At 41.8% G+C, this 19,050-nt stretch overlaps 1 protein-coding gene and 1 pseudogene across 12 annotated transcripts in view; one reads left to right on the forward strand and one right to left on the reverse strand.

Annotated features, from left to right (window-relative positions):
* Window positions 1–233: 233 nt before the first annotated feature.
* The window catches only part of Gsta6 (glutathione S-transferase alpha 6), a 57,884-nt gene continuing 39,067 nt past the window's right edge, over window positions 234–19,050 (reverse strand). For 7 of the 12 annotated variants that reach the window (XM_087567240.1, XM_087567235.1, XM_087567239.1 and 4 more), the window contains 3 exons: window positions 13,845–13,986; window positions 11,558–11,689; window positions 1,076–1,570 (listed from right to left, as the gene is read on the reverse strand). In XM_087567240.1, the coding sequence (XP_087423366.1) occupies window positions 1,448–1,570; window positions 11,558–11,689; window positions 13,845–13,979 (390 nt within the window). In that variant the 5' untranslated portion in view covers window positions 13,980–13,986 and the 3' untranslated portion in view covers window positions 1,076–1,447. 12 annotated transcript variants of the gene reach the window in all.
* On the forward strand, window positions 10,003–10,327 carry Erh-ps1 (ERH, mRNA splicing and mitosis factor, pseudogene 1; annotated as a pseudogene).

Here is a 19,050-nt window from a genome sequence, read left to right on the forward strand (position 1 = left end):
CAGTTCCCAGTATCCACATGGTAGCTCACAGGCATCTATAGCTCTAAATCTAGGGGATCTGATACCCTCTTCTGGCCTCTGAGTACTAGGAGCACACATGGTACATAAACATACATGTAGGTTTAAAAACCACACACATAAGGTCAAAGTAAATAAATTATAAATAAACATACAAATAAAACCAAACTCTAACCATCTTAGATCACTAAATAAAATGGAAGGACTTCTGGGAAGACGCTAATAAAAACTAGACTTTTTATTATTAAAAATAATAGTAGCGTAGTGGTGCACAAGTTTAATCCCATCACTTGAGAAGCAGGGGTAGGTAGATCTCTGTGAGTTCCAGGTCAGCCTGGTCTATATGACATCCAGGGCTACACAGAAAGAAAGACCCTGTCTCAAAAAACATAACAACAAAATAAAATTTTCCTGGCCAGGTAATATGTTGCACACCTTTAATGCTAGCACTCTAGAGGCAGAGATATGCTGAGATACATTGTGTGAAGGGGTCTATATATATTCAACTGTTTCTTCTGTACTGCCAGAGAGCTAAATGCTGGCAGGATCTTGTTATTGTTATTTCTGTGGCCCATCACTAGCCTCATATTTTGTAAATATTCATCTTTCCTACCTAGCCTAGAAGCAATATAGAATTGCATGCGACAGCCAATAGCTGAGCAGGAAGTGGAGATAACAGAATGTCTGTGTGAGAGAGAGGGGGGGGCTGGGAGAAATGAGACCTGGAAGACGCTCCAGCAGATGCTGGGTGAACAGAGACCAAAGCGGAGCTGAGAGGTAGAGTTGGCCACGTACAGGCGTAGTGCCAGATTTAGTCAGGTTAAGCTAGATAGCTGGCTAGGAGACTGCCATAGCTAAAAGGCCTAAGCTTTAAAATATTAAAAAGCTCTGTGGCATTATTTATACCGCTGGCAGGTTGAAGAAGGTCTCACTGTAGAATTAGGCAGTTCTCTGTGAGTTTAAGGTCATCCTAGTCTAGACAGAAAGTTCCAGAACTGGAAAGATTATAGAATGAGATCCCGTCTCAAAAGAAATGAACAAATAAACAAACAAAACCAAAACTAAAAATGTTTATAAGAAGAAAAATTGTTATTTGGGGCACTAGTACATAAGTACAGCCATAATTCTGTATGCTTAAGAACATTAAGCGAAATTCTAAACTTGCTTTTTCAATAGTAGAGATAACAGATGTTATAGGACTATAAAAACATATATTCCACATTTTTTACTAAATTTTTTATTACAGGAAAGCATTACATCAGGCAATTAGAAAACCAACTCCACAGCATATCCATGATAACATAGTTTTCATTAGACCATATCATAGAAGCCCCTTATTTCATTAATACGCTCAAGTGAGAAAGCTCATTCTTGTCTCACAATGCTCAGGGTCAGCGGGTAGGTGTAATACTTGGTCCATGTCACATCATTAAAACTTGAAAATCTTCCTTGTCTTTTGTATACTTTTCTCATCAACAGGAGGCTGCCTTTGGCTGCCAGGCTGCAGAAACTTCTTTATGGTGGGCATGTCGCTGATTCGGGTTTTCAGAGCCTGCAGTTAAAAAAAAAAAAAAAAAGAACCCACAGATAGGCATCTAGTGACAAAGAAAATAAGATGAAGAGGTAGAAAATAGCTCACTAGCACTTCATCTGAAGTTTATTTTAAGGCTTTACTAAGTTATAATCATCCTTATCCTCTCCCTTACATCTTAACCTAGTAGGTTCATGACTCTAGTAGAACGCAAGGAAGTAGAAAGTCTGTCATATATCAGCTCAGAGTAGTACAAGGAAATGGAGATGGAACTATGTATAGGAAATATTGAATAGATATTACCAATAAAACACAAACTTTACTGTGTCATATGATATGATAATTTCACAGGAGAAATTGGAGAAAGCAAACTAATACTTGGGGACTGAATAATTCAGACTTGAGTGAAGAATGTCATAAAAGATATCAGGGAGGAAATCGGTACATTTCTAGAATCAAAGGAAAATGAAAGCACAACTTAAGATAACTTTTGTGGAGAGAGCCCTTGGGCAGCACCCCGCGAGCAAACTTGAGCCTCGGGACCACAGGTAAGACCAACTTGTCTGCTGCAAGAGAGCTGCCTGGTGAGATCGGGACACACAGAGGCAGAGTTCATCTAGGACCAGGCACGTCCTGTGTTTGCCGGAGGTCCCACGCCCGCGGATCCCGGGCCCGCAGCAGCTCTCTGCTCCCAGACCCTGTGGGAAAGACACCTCACCGCCTGATCAGGTGGGCACTCCTGAGGCTGCAGAGCGGAAGAGACCACCAACACTGCCCACCCCTGCCCACATCCCTGGCCCAAGAGGAAACTGTATAAGGCCTCTGGGCTCCCGTGGGGGAGGGCCCAGGAGCGGCAGGACCCCTGCCTGAGACACCGCCGGAACCTGAGGGAAACAGACCGGATAAACAGTTCTCTGCACCCAAATACCGTGGGAGGGAGAGCTGAACCTTCAGAGAGGCAGACAAGCCTGGGAAACCAGAAGAGACTGCTCTCTGTACATACATCTCGGACGCCAGAGGAAAACACCAAAGGCCATCTGGAACCCTGGTGCACTGAAGCTCCCGGAAGGGGCGGCACAGGTCTTCCTGGTTGCTGCTGCTGCAGAGAGCCCTTGGGCAGCACCCCGCGAGCAAACTTGAGCCTCAGGACCACAGGTAAGACCAACTTGTCTGCTGCAAGAAAGCTGCCTGGTGAACTCAAGACACAGGCCCACAGGAACAGCTGAAGACCTGTAGAGAGGAAAAACTACACGCCCGAAAGCAGAACACTCTGTCCCCATAACTGACTGAAAGAGAGGAAAACAGGTCTACAGCACTCCTGACACACAGGCTTATAGGACAGTCTAGCCACGGTCAGAAATAGCAGAACAAAGTAACACTAGAGATAATCTGATGGCGAGAGGCAAGCACAGGAACCCAAGCAACAGAAACCAAGACTACATGGCATCATCGGAGCCCAATTCTCCCACCAAAACAAACATGGAATATCCAAACACACCAGAAAAGCAAGATCTAGTTTCAAAATCATATTTGATCATGATGCTGGAGGACTTCAAGAAAGACATGAACACACTTAGGGAAACACAGGAAAACATTAATAAACAAGTAGAAGCCTACAGAGAGGAATCGCAAAAATCCCTGAAAGAATTCCAGGAAAACACAATCAAACAGTTGAAGGAATTAAAAATGGAAATAGAAGCAATCAAGAAAGAACACATGGAAACAACCCTGGATATAGAAAACCAAAAGAAGAGACAAGGAGCTGTAGATACAAGCCTCACCAACAGAATTCAAGAGATGGAAGAGAGAATCTCAGGAGCAGAAGATTCCATAGAAATCATTGACTCTACTGTCAAAGATAATGTAAAGCGGAAAAAGCTACTGGTCCAAAACATACAGGAAATCCAGGACTCAATGAGAAGATCAAACCTAAGGATAATAGGTATAGAAGAGAGTGAAGACTCCCAGCTCAAAGGACCAGTAAATATCTTCAACAAAATCATAGAAGAAAACTTCTCTAACCTAAAAAAAGAGATACCCATAGGCATACAAGATGCCTACAGAACTCCAAATAGATTGGACCAGAAAAGAAACACCTCCCGTCACATAATAGTCAAAACACCAAATGCACAAAATAAAGAAAGAATATTAAAAGCAGTAAGGGAAAAAGGTCAAGTAACATATAAAGGCAGACCTATCAGAATCACACCAGACTTCTCGCCAGAAACTATGAAGGCCAGAAGATCCTGGACTGATATCATACAGACCCTAAGAGAACACAAATGCCAGCCCAGGTTACTGTATCCTGCAAAACTCTCAATTAACTTAGATGGAGAAACCAAGATATTCCATGACAAAACCAAATTTACACAATATCTTTCTACAAATCCAGCACTACAAAGGATAATAAATGGTAAAGCCCAACATAAGGAGGCAAGCTATACCCTAGAAGAAGCAAGAAACTAATCGTCTTGGCAACAAAACAAAGAGAATGAAAGCACACAAACATAACCTCACATCCAAATATGAATATAACGGGAAGCAATAACCACTATTCCTTAATATCTCTCAACATCAATGGCCTCAACTCCCCAATAAAAAGAAATAGATTAACAAACTGGATACGCAACGAGGACCCTGCATTCTGCTGCCTACAGGAAACACACCTCAGAGACAAAGACAGACACTACCTCAGAGTGAAAGGCTGGAAAACAACTTTCCAAGCAAATGGTCAGAAGAAGCAAGCTGGAGTAGCCATTCTAATATCAAATAAAATCAATTTTCAACTAAAAGTCATCAAAAAAGATAAGGAAGGACACTACATATTCATCAAAGGAAAAATCCACCAAGATGAACTCTCAATCCTAAATATCTATGCCCCAAATACAAGGGCACCTACATATGTAAAAGAAACCTTACTAAAGCTCAAAACACACATTGGACCTCACACAATAATAGTGGGAGATTTCAACACCCCACTCTCATCAATGGACAGATCATGGAAACAGAAATTAAACAGAGATGTAGACAGACTAAGAGAAGTCATGAGCCAAATGGACCTAACGGATATTTATAGAACATTCTATCCTAAAGCAAAAGGATATACCTTCTTCTCAGCTCCTCATGGTACTTTCTCCAAAATTGACCATATAATTGGTCAAAAAACGGGCCTCAACAGGTACAGAAAGATAGAAATAATCCCATGCGTGCTATCGGACCACCACGGCCTAAAACTGGTCTTCAATAACAATCAAGGAAGAATGTCCACATATACATAGAAATTGAACAATGCTCTACTCAATGATAACCTGGTCAAGGAAGAAATAAAGAAAGAAATTAAAAACTTTTTAGAATTTAATGAAAATGAAGGTACAACATACCCAAACTTATGGGACACAATGAAAGCTGTGCTAAGAGGAAAACTCATAGCGCTAAGTGCCTGCAGAAAGAAACAGGAAAGAGCATATGTCAGCAGCTTGACAGCACACCTAAAAGATCTAGAACAAAAAGAAGCAAATACACCCAGGAGGAGTAGAAGGCAGGAAATAATCAAACTCAGAGCTGAAATCAACCAAGTAGAAACAAAAAGGACCATAGAAAGAATCAACAGAACCAAAAGTTGGTTCTTTGAGAAAATCAACAAGATAGATAAACCCTTAGCCAGACTAACGAGAGGACACAGAGAGTGCGTCCAAATTAACAAAATCAGAAATGAAAAGGGAGACATAACAACAGATTCAGAGGAAATTCAAAAAATCATCAGATCTTACTACAAAAACCTATATTCAACAAAACTTGAAAATCTTCAGGAAATGGACAATTTCCTAGACAGATACCAGGTACCGAAGTTAAATCAGGAACAGATAAACCAGTTAAACAACCCCATAACTCCTAAGGAAATAGAAGCAGTCATTAAAGGTCTCCCAACCAAAAAGAGCCCAGGTCCAGACGGGTTTAGTGCAGAATTCTATCAAACCTTCATAGAAGACCTCATACCAATATTATCCAAACTATTCCACAAAATTGAAACAGATGGACCACTACCGAATTCCTTCTATGAAGCCACAATTACTCTTATACCTAAACCACACAAAGACCCAACAAAGAAAGAGAACTTCAGACCAATTTCCCTTATGAATATCGACGCAAAAATACTCAACAAAATTCTGGCAAACCGAATCCAAGAGCACATCAAAACAATCATCCACCATGATCAAGTAGGCTTCATCCCAGGCATGCAGGGATGGTTTAATATACGGAAAACCATCAACGTGATCCATTATATAAACAAACTGAAAGAACAAAACCACATGATCATTTCATTAGATGCTGAGAAAGCATTTGACAAAATTCAACACCCCTTCATGATAAAAGTCCTGGAAAGAATAGGAATTCAAGGCCCATACCTGAACATGGTAAAAGCCATATCCAGCAAACCAGTTGCTAACATTAAACTAAATGGAGAGAAACTTGAAGCAATCCCACTAAAATCAGGGACTAGACAAGGCTGCCCACTCTCTCCCTACTTATTTAATATAGTTCTTGAAGTTCTAGCCAGAGCAATCAGACAACAAAAGGATGTCAAGGGGATACAGATCGGAAAAGAAGAAGTCAAAATATCACTATTTGCAGATGATATGATAGTATATTTAAGTGATCCCAAAAGTTCCACCAGAGAACTACTAAAGCTGATAAACAACTTCAGCAAAGTGGCTGGGTATAAAATTAACTCAAATAAATCAGTTGCCTTCCTCTATACAAAAGAGAAACAAGCTGAGAAAGAAATTAGGGAAACGACACCCTTCATAATAGACCCAAATAATATAAAGTACCTCGGAGTGACTTTAACAAAGCAAGTAAAAGATCTGTACAATAAGAACTTCAAGACACTGAAGAAGGAAATTGAAGAAGACCTCAGAAGATGGAAAGATCTCCCATGCTCATGGATTGGAAGGATTAATATAGTAAAAATGGCCATTTTACCAAAAGCAATCTACAGATTCAATGCAATCCCCATCAAAATACCAATCCAATTCTTCAAAGAGTTAGACAGAACAATTTGCAAATTCATCTGGAATAACAAAAAACCCAGGATAGCTAAAGCTATCCTCAACAATGAAAGGACTTCAGGGGGAATCACTATCCCTGAACTCAAGCAGTATTACAGAGCAATAGTGATAAAAACTGCATGGTATTGGTACAGAGACAGACAGATAGACCAATGGAATAGAATTGAAGACCCAGAAATGAACCCACACACATATGGTCACTTGATTTTTGACAAAGGAGCCAAAACCATCCAATGGAAAAAAGATAGCATTTTCAGCAAATGGTGCTGGTTCAACTGGAGGTCAACATGTAGAAGAATGCAGATCGATCCATGCTTATCACCCTGTACAAAGCTTAAGTCAAAGTGGATCAAGGACCTCCACATCAAAGCAGACACACTCAAACTAATAGAAGAAAAACTAGGGAAGCATCTGGAACACATGGGCACTGGAATAAATTTCCTGAACAAAACACCAATGGCTTATGCTCTAAGATCAAGAATTGACAAATGGGATCTCATAAAACTGCAAAGCTTCTGTAAGGCAAAGGACACTGTGGTTAGGACAAAACGGCAACCAACAGATTGGGAAAAGATCTTTACCAATCCTACAACAGATAGAGGCCTTATATCCAAAATATACAAAGAACTCAAGAAGTTAGACCACAGGGAAACAAATAACCCTATTAAAAAATGGGGCTCAGAGCTAAACAAAGAATTCACAGCTGAGGAATGCCGAATGGCGGAGAAACACCTAAAGAAATGTTCAACATCTTTAGTCATAAGGGAAATGCAAATCAAAACAACCCTGAGATTTCACCTCACACCAGTGAGAATGGCTAAGATCAAAAACTCAGGGGACAACAGATGCTGGCCAGGATGTGGAGAAAGAGGAACACTCCTCCATTGTTGGTGGGATTGCAAACTGGTACAACCATTCTGGAAATCAGTCTGGAGGATCCTCAGAAAATTGGACATTGAACTGCCTGAGGATCCAGCTATACCTCTCTTGGGCATATACCCAAAAGATGCCCCAACATATAAAAAAGACACGTGCTCCACTATGTTCATTGCAGCCTTATTTATAATAGCCAGAAGCTGGAAAGAACCCAGATGCCCTTCAACAGAGGAATGGATACAGAAATTGTGGTACATCTACACAATGGAATATTACTCAGCTATCAAAAACAACGAGTTTATGAAATTCGTAGGCAAATGGCTGGAACTGGAAAATATCATCCTGAGTGAGCTAACCCAAACACAGAAAGACATACATGGTATGCACTCACTGATAAGTGGCTATTAGCCCAAATTCTTGAATTACCCTAAATGCCTAGAACAAATGAAACTCAAGACAGATGATCAAAATGTGAATGGTTCACTCCTTCTTTAAAAGGGGAACAAGAATACCCTTGGCAGGGAAGAGAGAGGCAAAGATTAAAACAGAGACTGAAGGAACACCCATTCAGAGTCTGCCCCACATGTGGCCCATGCATATACAGCCATCCAATTAGACAAGATGGATGAAGCAAAGAAGTGCAGACTGACAGGAGCCGGATGTAGATCGCTCCTGAGAGACACAGCCAGAATACAGCAAATACAGAGGCGAATGCCAGCAGCAAACCACTGAACTGAGAATAGGACCCCCGTTGAAGGAATCAGAGAAAGAACTGGAAGAGCTTGAAGGGGCTCGTGACCCCATATGTACAACAATGCCAAGCAACCAGAGCTTCCAGGGACTAAGCCACTACCTAAAGACTATACATGGACTGACCCTGGACTCTGACCTCATAGGTAGCAATGAATATCCTAGTAAGAGCACCAGTGGAAGGGGAAGCCCTGGGTCCTGCTAAGACTGAACCCCCAGTGAACTAGACTGTTGGGGGGAGGGGGACAATGGAGGGAGGGTGGGGAGGGGAACACCGATAAGAAAGGGGAGGGGGGAGGGGGATGTTTGCCCGGAAACTGGGAAAGGGAATAACACTCGAAATGTATATAAGAAATACTCAAGTTAATAATAAAAAAAAAAAAGTCAAAAAAAAAAAGATAACTTTTGTGATACAGCCAAGCTTGTTTTAAGAGGAAAGTTATTGATACTAGTGCTTACATTAAAAAGTCACATAAATAACCTAATGATGCACCCCCAAGGTCTAAAACAAAACAAAACAACAAGAGCAAGTCAATGTCAAAAGCAGTAGGAGACAAAAGTATCAGAGAGAAGTGAATGAAATACAACTAAGAGAACGATAAATACATAGGCTTGGGATTTAGGTCAGTAGGCAGTGCTTATTCAGCATGCACAAAGCTCTGGGTTCAATCCCCAACACTGAGTACATAGACTACATGAGGACATAACTGTAATTCAAGTACTTTGGACGTAGGGGTAGGAGGATTGAAGGTTGAAGGTCATCTCTAGCTACACAGTGAGTTTGAGGCCAGTTGGAAATATTTAAAATCCTGTCCGCAAACAATAAAACCAACAAACAATCCATAGACTCAACAAGTAAAGAGATGGTTTAGAAAAATGAATGCAATTGAAAAATTCTAACAAATCTAACCAAAAGAAAAGAAGACCCAGCCCTGGGATGGCCCCCAAACTCTCAGACTCTGTGGAAGAGCTCCCGTGCTGCCAGCACCCAGAGTTTGAAAAGAAGACCCAGCCCTGGGATGGCCCCCAAACTCTCAGACTCTGTGGAAGAGCTCCCGTGCTGCCAGCACCCAGAGTTTCCACAAGGGCCAGTATGCTGAGACATTACTCCCGCTACTGAATTCTACCAAGCCTTTAGAAATGACTGAACACTAATGCTTTCCAAACTGAATCAAGAAATAGAAATAAGAAACTTACCACTCTGATCCTATAAATTTAGTTAGTATCACACTTCTGTAATAGTTACTCTTCTTTGATGGATGTGATAACACACCACCATCAAGGACAACTTATAGAGGAAATGGTTTATTTTGGCTTACAGTTCCAGTCGGACAGTAGTCTATCATCGTGTGAAGCATGAGCCACATGGCAGGCATGGTGGCAGAAACAGGAGTCTGAGAGCTTACATCTTGAACCTCAAGCATGAAGCAGAGGGAGCAAACCGGATGTGAGGGAGACTGTAAATGCCCCAAGACCATTCCCCAATGATACACTTTCAACAGCAAGGCCACACCTCTTTAGCCTCCCCAAAAAAGTGTCACCAACTGGGAACCAATTGTTCAGATATCCGAGCCTATGGGAGACATTCTCACTTAACCATTATACCTGTAGTGAAACCAGATAAGGACAACACCGAAAACCAAATAAGCAAATGAATAAAGAAACAACCCACAATTCCTAAAGTGCAATTTCTTAATAAACACAGACACAGAAATTGTCAGTAAAAGTTGTACAACAAAGAATTTGGCACAATGCCTCATGGCATTTTTGCTGAAACAGCCTACCAAGATGCCGGATAGCAAGTCTTAGGCTGACTAAGAGTCTGTGAATGGGTTCACAGAAAGTGTTTGTAAAGTGTATGAAGAATCTCTGAAGGGAATGAATCCCAACTGCCCCTCCACACACAGTATATCAATCAGTTGTTTGATTTTATTGACAACCTGGCAGATCTTAGCTGTCTTCTTTACTAAGTTGACATGGAGACATACCAGTCTCATAGCAGAGACCAGAGCAAAGACAGTATCTATGTGTTCTCCATAGGCAGGCCCAACAGACTGGGAAGTCGCTGAGCTGGAGGCATTAGGGGGCTGATGGAGAGGTGTGGATAGAATAGGTGCTAATGTGCTGTGTGATAATAATCCTGTTTCTACCTTGTTAACCTACCTAAAATCAAATATATGACATAAAATGTGAACTTTTTTGAATGTGAAGCCCCCATTGTCCCTTTGCTTCTCTTTCTCCCTATTTTCTTCCTTCCTTCCTTCCTTCCTTCCTTCCTTCCTTCCTTCCTTCCTTCCTTCCTTCCTTTTTTACTTAAGCATTTTTTTGTGATAATTTAAAATAGAAAATGTTCTTTGGCACTTAAAGGCTTTGAAATGATTCACATCTGCCTTATAGATTTCCAGTGTGCTAAGCCTTTGGATGGGGTGGGCGTGGGGGATGACAAGGTTAGTTATGTCCTGCAGTAAAGTTTTAGTGGAAGAAAAAAAATGGTTCTGCAGTTGTGCTTTTAAAATATGTCAATTACAAATCTCATTTACAAACATATTAGGATCATATACTATGTTTCATTCTGGAGATGCAAAGTCGGTTCAACCCATACAAATCAAATAGTACAAAACATAATGCAACAATGCGGTATAGACACACATTGGAATTTTATTCACGTATAAAGAATGGAATGATGACAATTGTGGGAGAATGAATGAAACTGGAGATCACTGTGTTAAGCAAACTAACTAGACTGAGGAAGACAAAGGTACGTTTCACTCACACATTAAAGCTTCCATGTGTCATATATAATCAACTTTTACACTGAGATAAAACAGTTCAAGACGTGTGTGTGTGTGTGTGTGTGTGTGTGTGTGTGTGTGTGTGTGTGTGTAGCTATACAGAGAGAAGCCAATGTTTGACAGTAGAAGTGACAGCCAAAGGTAGGAGATCAGATGAAAAGAGACCAGCTCTCATGGACTCAGTGCAAGGACAAAGTTACACCTAAGAAGATGAGCATCCCAAGGAGCAACAGAAATGTCAATGGAATAAGAGGATGGGGGCTGAAACGGGAGGAGAGACGCTGGGTCCTTCTAGTGTGGATGGGGGCTGAGATGGGAGCGGAGAGGTTGGGTCCTTCTAGAGTAGCATCCACCTTAAGTTTCACTGCAGAACAAGATTGTTGTAAAGCCCTAGGACAAGTACCTAGAACTTCATGTTTGAGGCCATGTTTGAGTATGCAGACCTGAAGAAGACTGGAGGTCAAACACTGCCAGCCCAAGCCCACTATGAAATTCCTAATGGGAAGTGTAAGTCAGCTCACCTGCAGTAGAGGAAAGTTGGCTAAAATGTTGGTATCTAGTTCTTCCATATTGTAGATCATTTCAACCAGGTGAACATCAGCCTTGCTTAGCTTGTTCCCAACGAGGTAGTCCTGTCCATGACTCTCAAACACCTGGAGAATTCAAGGGAACACATGCTAAAGACACAGAGCTGGAGAGGGATTTTAATCCAGCAATATGGCTACTCAGGCAAGGGATCATATCCAAAGACCTCCCAGGACTATATTATCAGCAGACATGCCCTGGATTACAGAATGATCTGGCTGTAATACAGACATGCTCTTAGCACACACCTTTAATCCCAAACAATGTAGGTAAGGGTAGTTTGTAAAAGGAAGCAGCAATATTTGAAAGTGACATCTAATGGAGGGCCAGACAAAATGATGAATCAGAGAAAGGTTTGACACAATGAGTCAAAGATAGGATACACCCAACTCTCACTAGGACAGGAAAAAGAAGTGACTTCAGAGAGCAGTACAGACAAAAATCACACATGGTATGCACTCACTGATAAGTAGATATTAGCCCATAAGCTGGGAATACCCAAGATACAATTCACAAACCACATGAAGCTCAAGAAGGAAGTATGTATGCTCCTTAGAAGGGGGAACAAAAATACTCACAGGAATATGGAAATAAAGTATGCAGCAAAAAGTGAAGGAAAGGCCATCCAAAGACTGTCCCACCTAGGGGATCCATCCCATATACAGACACCAAACCCAGACAATATTGCAGATGCTAAGAAGTGCATGCTGACAGAAGCCTGATAGAGCTGTCTCCTGAGAGGCTTTTCCAGAGCCTGACAAAAGAGAGGTGGATGCTCGCAGCCAACCATTGAACTGAGAACAGGGTCCGCAGTTGAGGAGTTACAAGTAGCTAAGGGGGTTTGCAACCCCATAAGAACAATATCAACCAACCAGACCACCCCCCAGAGCTCTCAGGGAATAAACCATCATCCCAAGAGTACAGAGGGATGGACCTGTGGCTCCAGCTGCCTATGTAACAGAGGATGGCCTTGTTGGGCATCAGTGGGAAGAGAGACCCTTGGTCCTGTGAAGGCTCGAGGGCCCAGTGTAGGGGAATGTTAGGGTGGGTGGGAGGGGGTGGATGGATGGGTGGGTGAGGGAGTCCTCTCACAGAAGCAGGGCGAGAGGGAATGGAATAGAGAGTTTCTGGAGGGGAACCAGGAAAGAGGCTAATGTTTAAAATGAAAATAAAAACATGTCCAATAAGAGAGAGAGAGAGAGAGAGAGAGAGAGAGAGAGAGAGAGAGGTGCAGAGAGAGGAGGGAGGAGGCAGTTTTACCAGGACAGTTTTACAGAGACAGGTTGCAAGTAAAGACAGAACAAGCCAGAGAATGAGAAGGAGCCAGAAGCTTATAACAGATTTACAGAGGACAAAGAGGACAAGCAGAGCAATTCAGTCAGAAGCACAGAGAATCCAGTTTGAATCAGTCACCTTGGTGGGGAGGTTTGGGCCAGAACAGCTGAGTTGAGCCAGTCAGCCAGAGTTAAGAATAGAAAGGGTGAGCTTATTCAGCAGTAATCCTCCAAGATAACAATTACGTCTGGTGAATAAAAGTTACTTTTACACAGAGCCAGGCTGAGGCCCCTGCTTATTTCTGTTGAGATTTTAAGTCTCAGCACTGTCTTATATGTAGATTGGGGTCTGGGGGAAATTAGTTAATTAACAGGAGACTCGGAAGAATGTCGCCAATGCCCTTATGAAAGGATCTCGAGGGTTCTTTAACTGGTTAGAAACTGCTAGAAGGTGGCAAGTCATGAAAAGGAATCAGGCCTTCGACCATTAACTACATCTGCTACCACTTTGACCTCCTTTCCAGTCTCCAGAATTGTTCAAAATTAACATCTGTTGCACAACTGTCAAAGTCCATGCTAAGAAATGCTCGATAGGGGTTCTCAACCTGTTGGTCACAACCCCTTTGGGGTGTCTGCATATCAGATATTCCCAATTATGATTTATAACAGTAGAAAAGTTGCAGTTATAAAGTAGCAATGAAATAAATGTATGGTTGGTCACCACAACATGAGGAGCTGTATTAAAGGGTTGCAGCATTAGGAAGGTTGAGAGCCACTGCTCTACACTCTCTTTCCAAGAGCACCTGATAGGCCATCCCCTTTAAAGCCTGCTGTTTAGTATCCCAGGCTGTCTTCCTGTCTTAGCCTCCTGAGTCCTGGGATTACAGGTATATGCCACCACACCCACCCTAATATCAACGCTCTTAAAGTCGGAACAGCTTCCACCAACCTTTTCAAAGGCAGGAAAGTAACGGTTTGTTGCTTTCTCTTTCATCAGGGCGATATTTGCTTCTTTGACTCCAGGTGGGTCAAATGGGTAGAGAATAAACATCTCATTCAAATCTGCCAACCCTTCCGAATACATATCGATGCTGAAAGACAATAACAACGTAACTGTCAAATGCAGTGTGCCTGACTGTTCTTAATTTGAAAACCTTCAAGAATATTAGTAGACACCAGCCCTACCCTCTTCCAGTGAGGGCCTGGTATGTAATATGATTTCTATACTTACATACATACTTACATATTAACATTGGTTTCTTTGAGAAATCTACAAGGAACACATATGTCTAACACTTTTGTTGTCCATGTGGCCAAATACAGATAGGAGTATTTTGGGGAGCAGTCCAGAGTCATTGTCAGGACAGAACTTTGTAGAACTAACATGTGTGCCACTGATACCACAGATAGGATTACCTCTTCTACTTTGGCTTGTGCTAAGAACAAACAGGGGGTGGGTATCAGCGTTGAACACTCACGAATTCCTGGAACAACTTAGATGCTTCTCTGTCCTGCTGCACAGCATAAACACATTTCTCTTAATGTCACAAATTTCAGTGATTTTACAGTTTCAAGATTTGCATGTATCTTTTATTCATTTTATTGTCTGTAAAGGGTAACATAGGTCGAGCATAAAATATCCAGGACTAGTTTCATCCCTAAGTATGGGGATACCCCGTGACTCTAGTGTAGGGTCTTGTGTGTCTGTTGGAAAGCAGTTGATACGCATGCATTCCCTTGTGGGCTCTCTACTCCACTGCATTGCATGCTGTGTCTGGTTTTATACCAGCCTCAGACTAGTTTGGGTGCCATCGCTGTGTGGGACATTTCTAAGTCAGGTGTACTATAATACCTCCAACTTTGTTCTTTGTCGGGAGGGCATTGATTCACATAATGCATCTTTTTTTTTTTTTTTGGTTCTTTTTTTCGGAGCTGGGGACCGAACCCAGGGCCTTGCACTTCCTAGGTAAGCGCTCTACCACTGAGCTAAATCCCCAGCCCCATAATGCATCTTTTAATTGGCAAATTTAACCCATTCACATTCAAGGTTGTGAATGGTCATGAAACAGACATGCCCCATATCTGTTCATCTTTTCCTACTCGTGCTGCGTGTTCTTTTATCTCCTCCCACTTTTGTTTGCCCGTGTTTTGATGGCTTTCGAAGGAGACTCAGGTTGATTCCCTCCTCTTCCTCCTTTTTGGCTCTGGTCCACGTTTGCCCTGTACACTTGCCTCCGCTTTCCAGATGGTAGGTGTCAATACCATCCTTTGGCTTCCGATTTAAGACCTCCTAAGCATGTGCACTGGGGCCAAACCTCTGGGGACCAACTCCTTTAGTTGTGTCTCATTCAGTTAGTCTAGAGGCTTCTGCTGCAGGTGACTTGACATGACGTTCTTGTTTCCATGCTCTTTCACGTCTGACACATTGTAGTATGTGTAATACTGTCATATGATGCAATATTGTCATATTAGGTAATACAGTCATAGTAGGTAATACTGTTGTCTATATATGATGTAATGCTGTCATATGACATAATACCAGCCATATGACATAATACTGTCAATATGCCTCAGGGGTTAGTTCTGTTGAATTTATCCAGATCTTTTGAGCTTCATGGGATGAGAATTTTTCCTTCACCTTTGTGAAGCTGTGGAAAGGCATCAACAAACTGTCACACTTACAGGTTTCTTACTCCTTCCTGTATCATCCCAGAACATTGATAGTGTGAAGGTTTACTCACTTAATCGTGTCCCATATGTGTTGTGTTCAGTTTCAAAATCTGGGGACTGGAAAGACAGTTCAGCAGTTAACAGCACTAGCTGCTCTTCCAGAGGACCTGGGTTTGATTCAAGTACCCACCTGGACGCTCACAACTGTATAATCTCAAGGGATCTGACATCTTTGTTAGCCTCTTGGGCCATGTACATATCTAGTACACAGATAGACGTGCAGGGAAAACACCCATACACATAAAAATAAATAATATTCTAAACTCCCTATTGGGATGCACCGAGGTCCTTGCCTATGCCTCTACAATTCTGTCAGGGCTCTCAACTATAGTTTTCAGTTACTACAATTTCTTAGTGCCAAGATTTCTGATCAGTTGTTTACAAGTCTCTCTTTATTTCTAAATGTCATCTAAATTATAAATTCTTTCTAAATCTGAGGCTTGGACTTTCTCTTTGTTTTATGGATTTGTTGTTGTTGCTGCTGCTGCTGCTGTTGTTTTGAAGCAGGATTTCTCTGCATAGCCTTGGCTATCCTGGAACTTGATTTGTGGACCAAACTGGCCTTGAACTCGGAGATCTGCCTGCCCCTGCCTCCTAAGTGCTGGAATTAAAGCCCATTTTCCTTTTGATAAATCTCATTAAAATTATTCTTTGAAATTCTTAGTCTTGTTGGTTCCCTTTTATTGGGAATTTCTCTGGTGGCATTTTGTTTTTAATCTTGTTTCTACATGCTTCCAGTATCCCCATGTGGATATTGGTACATTTGATGGTTTGGTCACTCCTTCCACTTTTATGTAAGAGTGGCTTCCATAAACAAAGACTTTCTGCTGGTATTTTAAGTGTTGGTTGGATCGATGGCATTGGTTTTTAAATGTTTAGTGAGCACTTCAGTGGTCAGGTATGCTGCCTAAATATTTCCAGCGATACAGGTGCTGCTTCTTAAATTTTATTTTGGCTTATATAGAGAGAAGTATGCAAGATGCCTCTAGTTAGCATTTTGCTGATTTCTCTAGCAGTTTGGATATTATAAGAGCTGCTATGTGCATTTCTGTACAAGAACAGAGGAGGGCATAATTTTGTTTCTCTAGGATAGACACCAGATCATATCAATGATGAGTCATTGATATTTGATACTGGATTTGACTGTTTGGGGAATTGCTAATATGCCATAGTTTAATTTTTGGACTGTTATGTATGTGCATACAGGTGTATATTGGGTATATGTGCATGTGGATGCCAGAAGTCAATGCCACCTTAAAGAGACAGACTCTAATAAACTTGGAGCTCAAATGTTTCTACTAGACTGTCTTCAAGTACCTAGAATCCCTGGATCTCTACCTCTCAGAACTGGGGTTACTACTGCACCCAGCTTTTACATGAATGGTGGATATCACACTCTAATCTGTATGCTTGGAAAGAAAGTACTTTGCTGACTGAACCATCTCCCCTCCCAGAGTTTACTAAGTTTTAAAGTTTCAATGAAGCAGCTCTACCAAAACTGGGAGGCAACAGGCCAACCCTGGTGGCCCTGACTCAATCTGGCTGCTTTGTTTTTACATGACATAAGCCAGGTGACCCTAGAATCTTAGGCACCTAGGTTCTACTAACCATTGCATTGGGCTAATGTACATAAATAGTAGCTTAATTTCCTCATCCTGAGCATGGTCATTTTGGAAATTAAAAGTTGGCAGATGAAATCCTTCTACGGTCACTCTTCCATTCCTAGACATTTCATCTGATGAGCATCCAGTATCTGAGAGCCTGAACATCCAGAAAAAGGTTCTACTTTTCTCCCCAGTTCAAAGCTGATAAGGATTATTAAACCTCTGTCCATGTGTTGTGTGTAAGAACATCAATATCCCTGGCTATTATCCCAGTCACCAGGATTCCCCCAAAGTCACTCATGGCTCATTTCCATAGCCTTGAATCCAGTGTAAAGACCAGGGCAGGCCTGGTGGTCATGGCTGTTGTGGACTGCTGTTTGTATTTTGATGCTAATTCTGCTCCCTCAAGAGGGGTGCCCCAACAAGAAGTAGAAGATCACTACTCAGGTGATTTCCGGTGAAATCTTAATTGGTCACATAATGGCGAGAGCCTGTGACTGGGTAGTAGAAGGTCAAGGCAGGGCTGGAAGTTTTAGAGACAGAGAGATGGAGGAAAAGGAAGACAAGATGGAGGACAGAGGGAGAGGTGGATGGAGGAAGAAGGGGCAGAAGATGGGGCAGACCCACATGGCCTGAAGGAGCCATAAGTATCTAGGTCTTTCATAGCTGGGCAGTAGAGTAGTGTGAAGCATATTTGTGTAATCTAGTCGTGCAGCTTGTAAATACATTAACTGAGTTCTGTGTTCTTTGCACAGGCATATTGGGGTTGGAGATTTACCAACATGAATCTGGCTGGTATAAAAATAAGTCTCTGGTGTTTTTCTTCAATGGGGCTAGGGGGAGCTGAGTGAGACCAGAGTGGTTGTTGGTGTTCTGTAGATCAAGAACCAGGGCCAGAGAGCCACTTGGAGCTAGCTGTGGGGGACTGGGTAAGGCTGCCATTGCCAGTACCTAACCAGAGAAAATGTGGGCTACTTTTAAAATTACACGATACAAATGACTCCTCTCATAGATGTGATTATTCACTGAAGGACTTAAATCCTTCCCATGATAACCACTGATAGAGAAACAGAAATACACTGTACAGGGCTCTCTCCTTCATGTCCTTCCCATAGAGATTGTATTTGCTGGAAAAATAGTTCATAATGGCTCTGGTCTGCACCAGCTTCATCCCATCAACCTCCACCATGGGCACTTGCTGGAACATCAGAACTCCATCTTTTGAAAGAAGAGAAAAAAATTATAGGTCATATGTATAGGACGAAAAGTGCTCAGATGGCTACAAATCCAATAGGATATAAGATTATTGCCTGGTAACTGTTGTAATTAAATACAGTTTTTTTTTAAACGCTTCCCGTAGTTCTCCTCACCCCCTAGTCCTCAGTCATTAGCTTGCTAACACATTTCTGTCTTTATTCCCCATCCAGATTCATGTAAGGGAATGTCTTCATGTTGTCTTCTGTTCATAGCCATATTTAGGAAATTGGAAGAAAACAGAACAAGGTGACCAGCTGATATCATGGTTGGTCTAGAGAAGAATTTCTATCTAGGGCTGTGTCTTCTTCTAATTAGAGTACCAGAGAGTAGGTGCAAGGAAGGCTTGAGTCCCTAGCCCTATAGCTGGTATTGTTCCTTTCTTTACTTCTCCACACTCTAGTGAGCTTTCAATACTTTAGGACCATTGCACAATAGATCCTTAAGTGCTGCCAGGAATCACCTGGCCAAGCCACCAGACTGAAGAACTTAACAGGAGTGCTGGGTTTGTTTTTTCTCTTTCACCTTATGTAGTGGGTGAGCAGTGTGGGATCCCAAGCTGTCTCT

The sequence above is a fragment of the Rattus norvegicus genome, chromosome 9, assembly GCF_021556685.1.
Source record: "Rattus norvegicus strain SHRSP/BbbUtx chromosome 9, alternate assembly SHRSP_T2T, whole genome shotgun sequence".
NCBI lineage: Eukaryota > Metazoa > Chordata > Mammalia > Rodentia > Muridae > Rattus > Rattus norvegicus.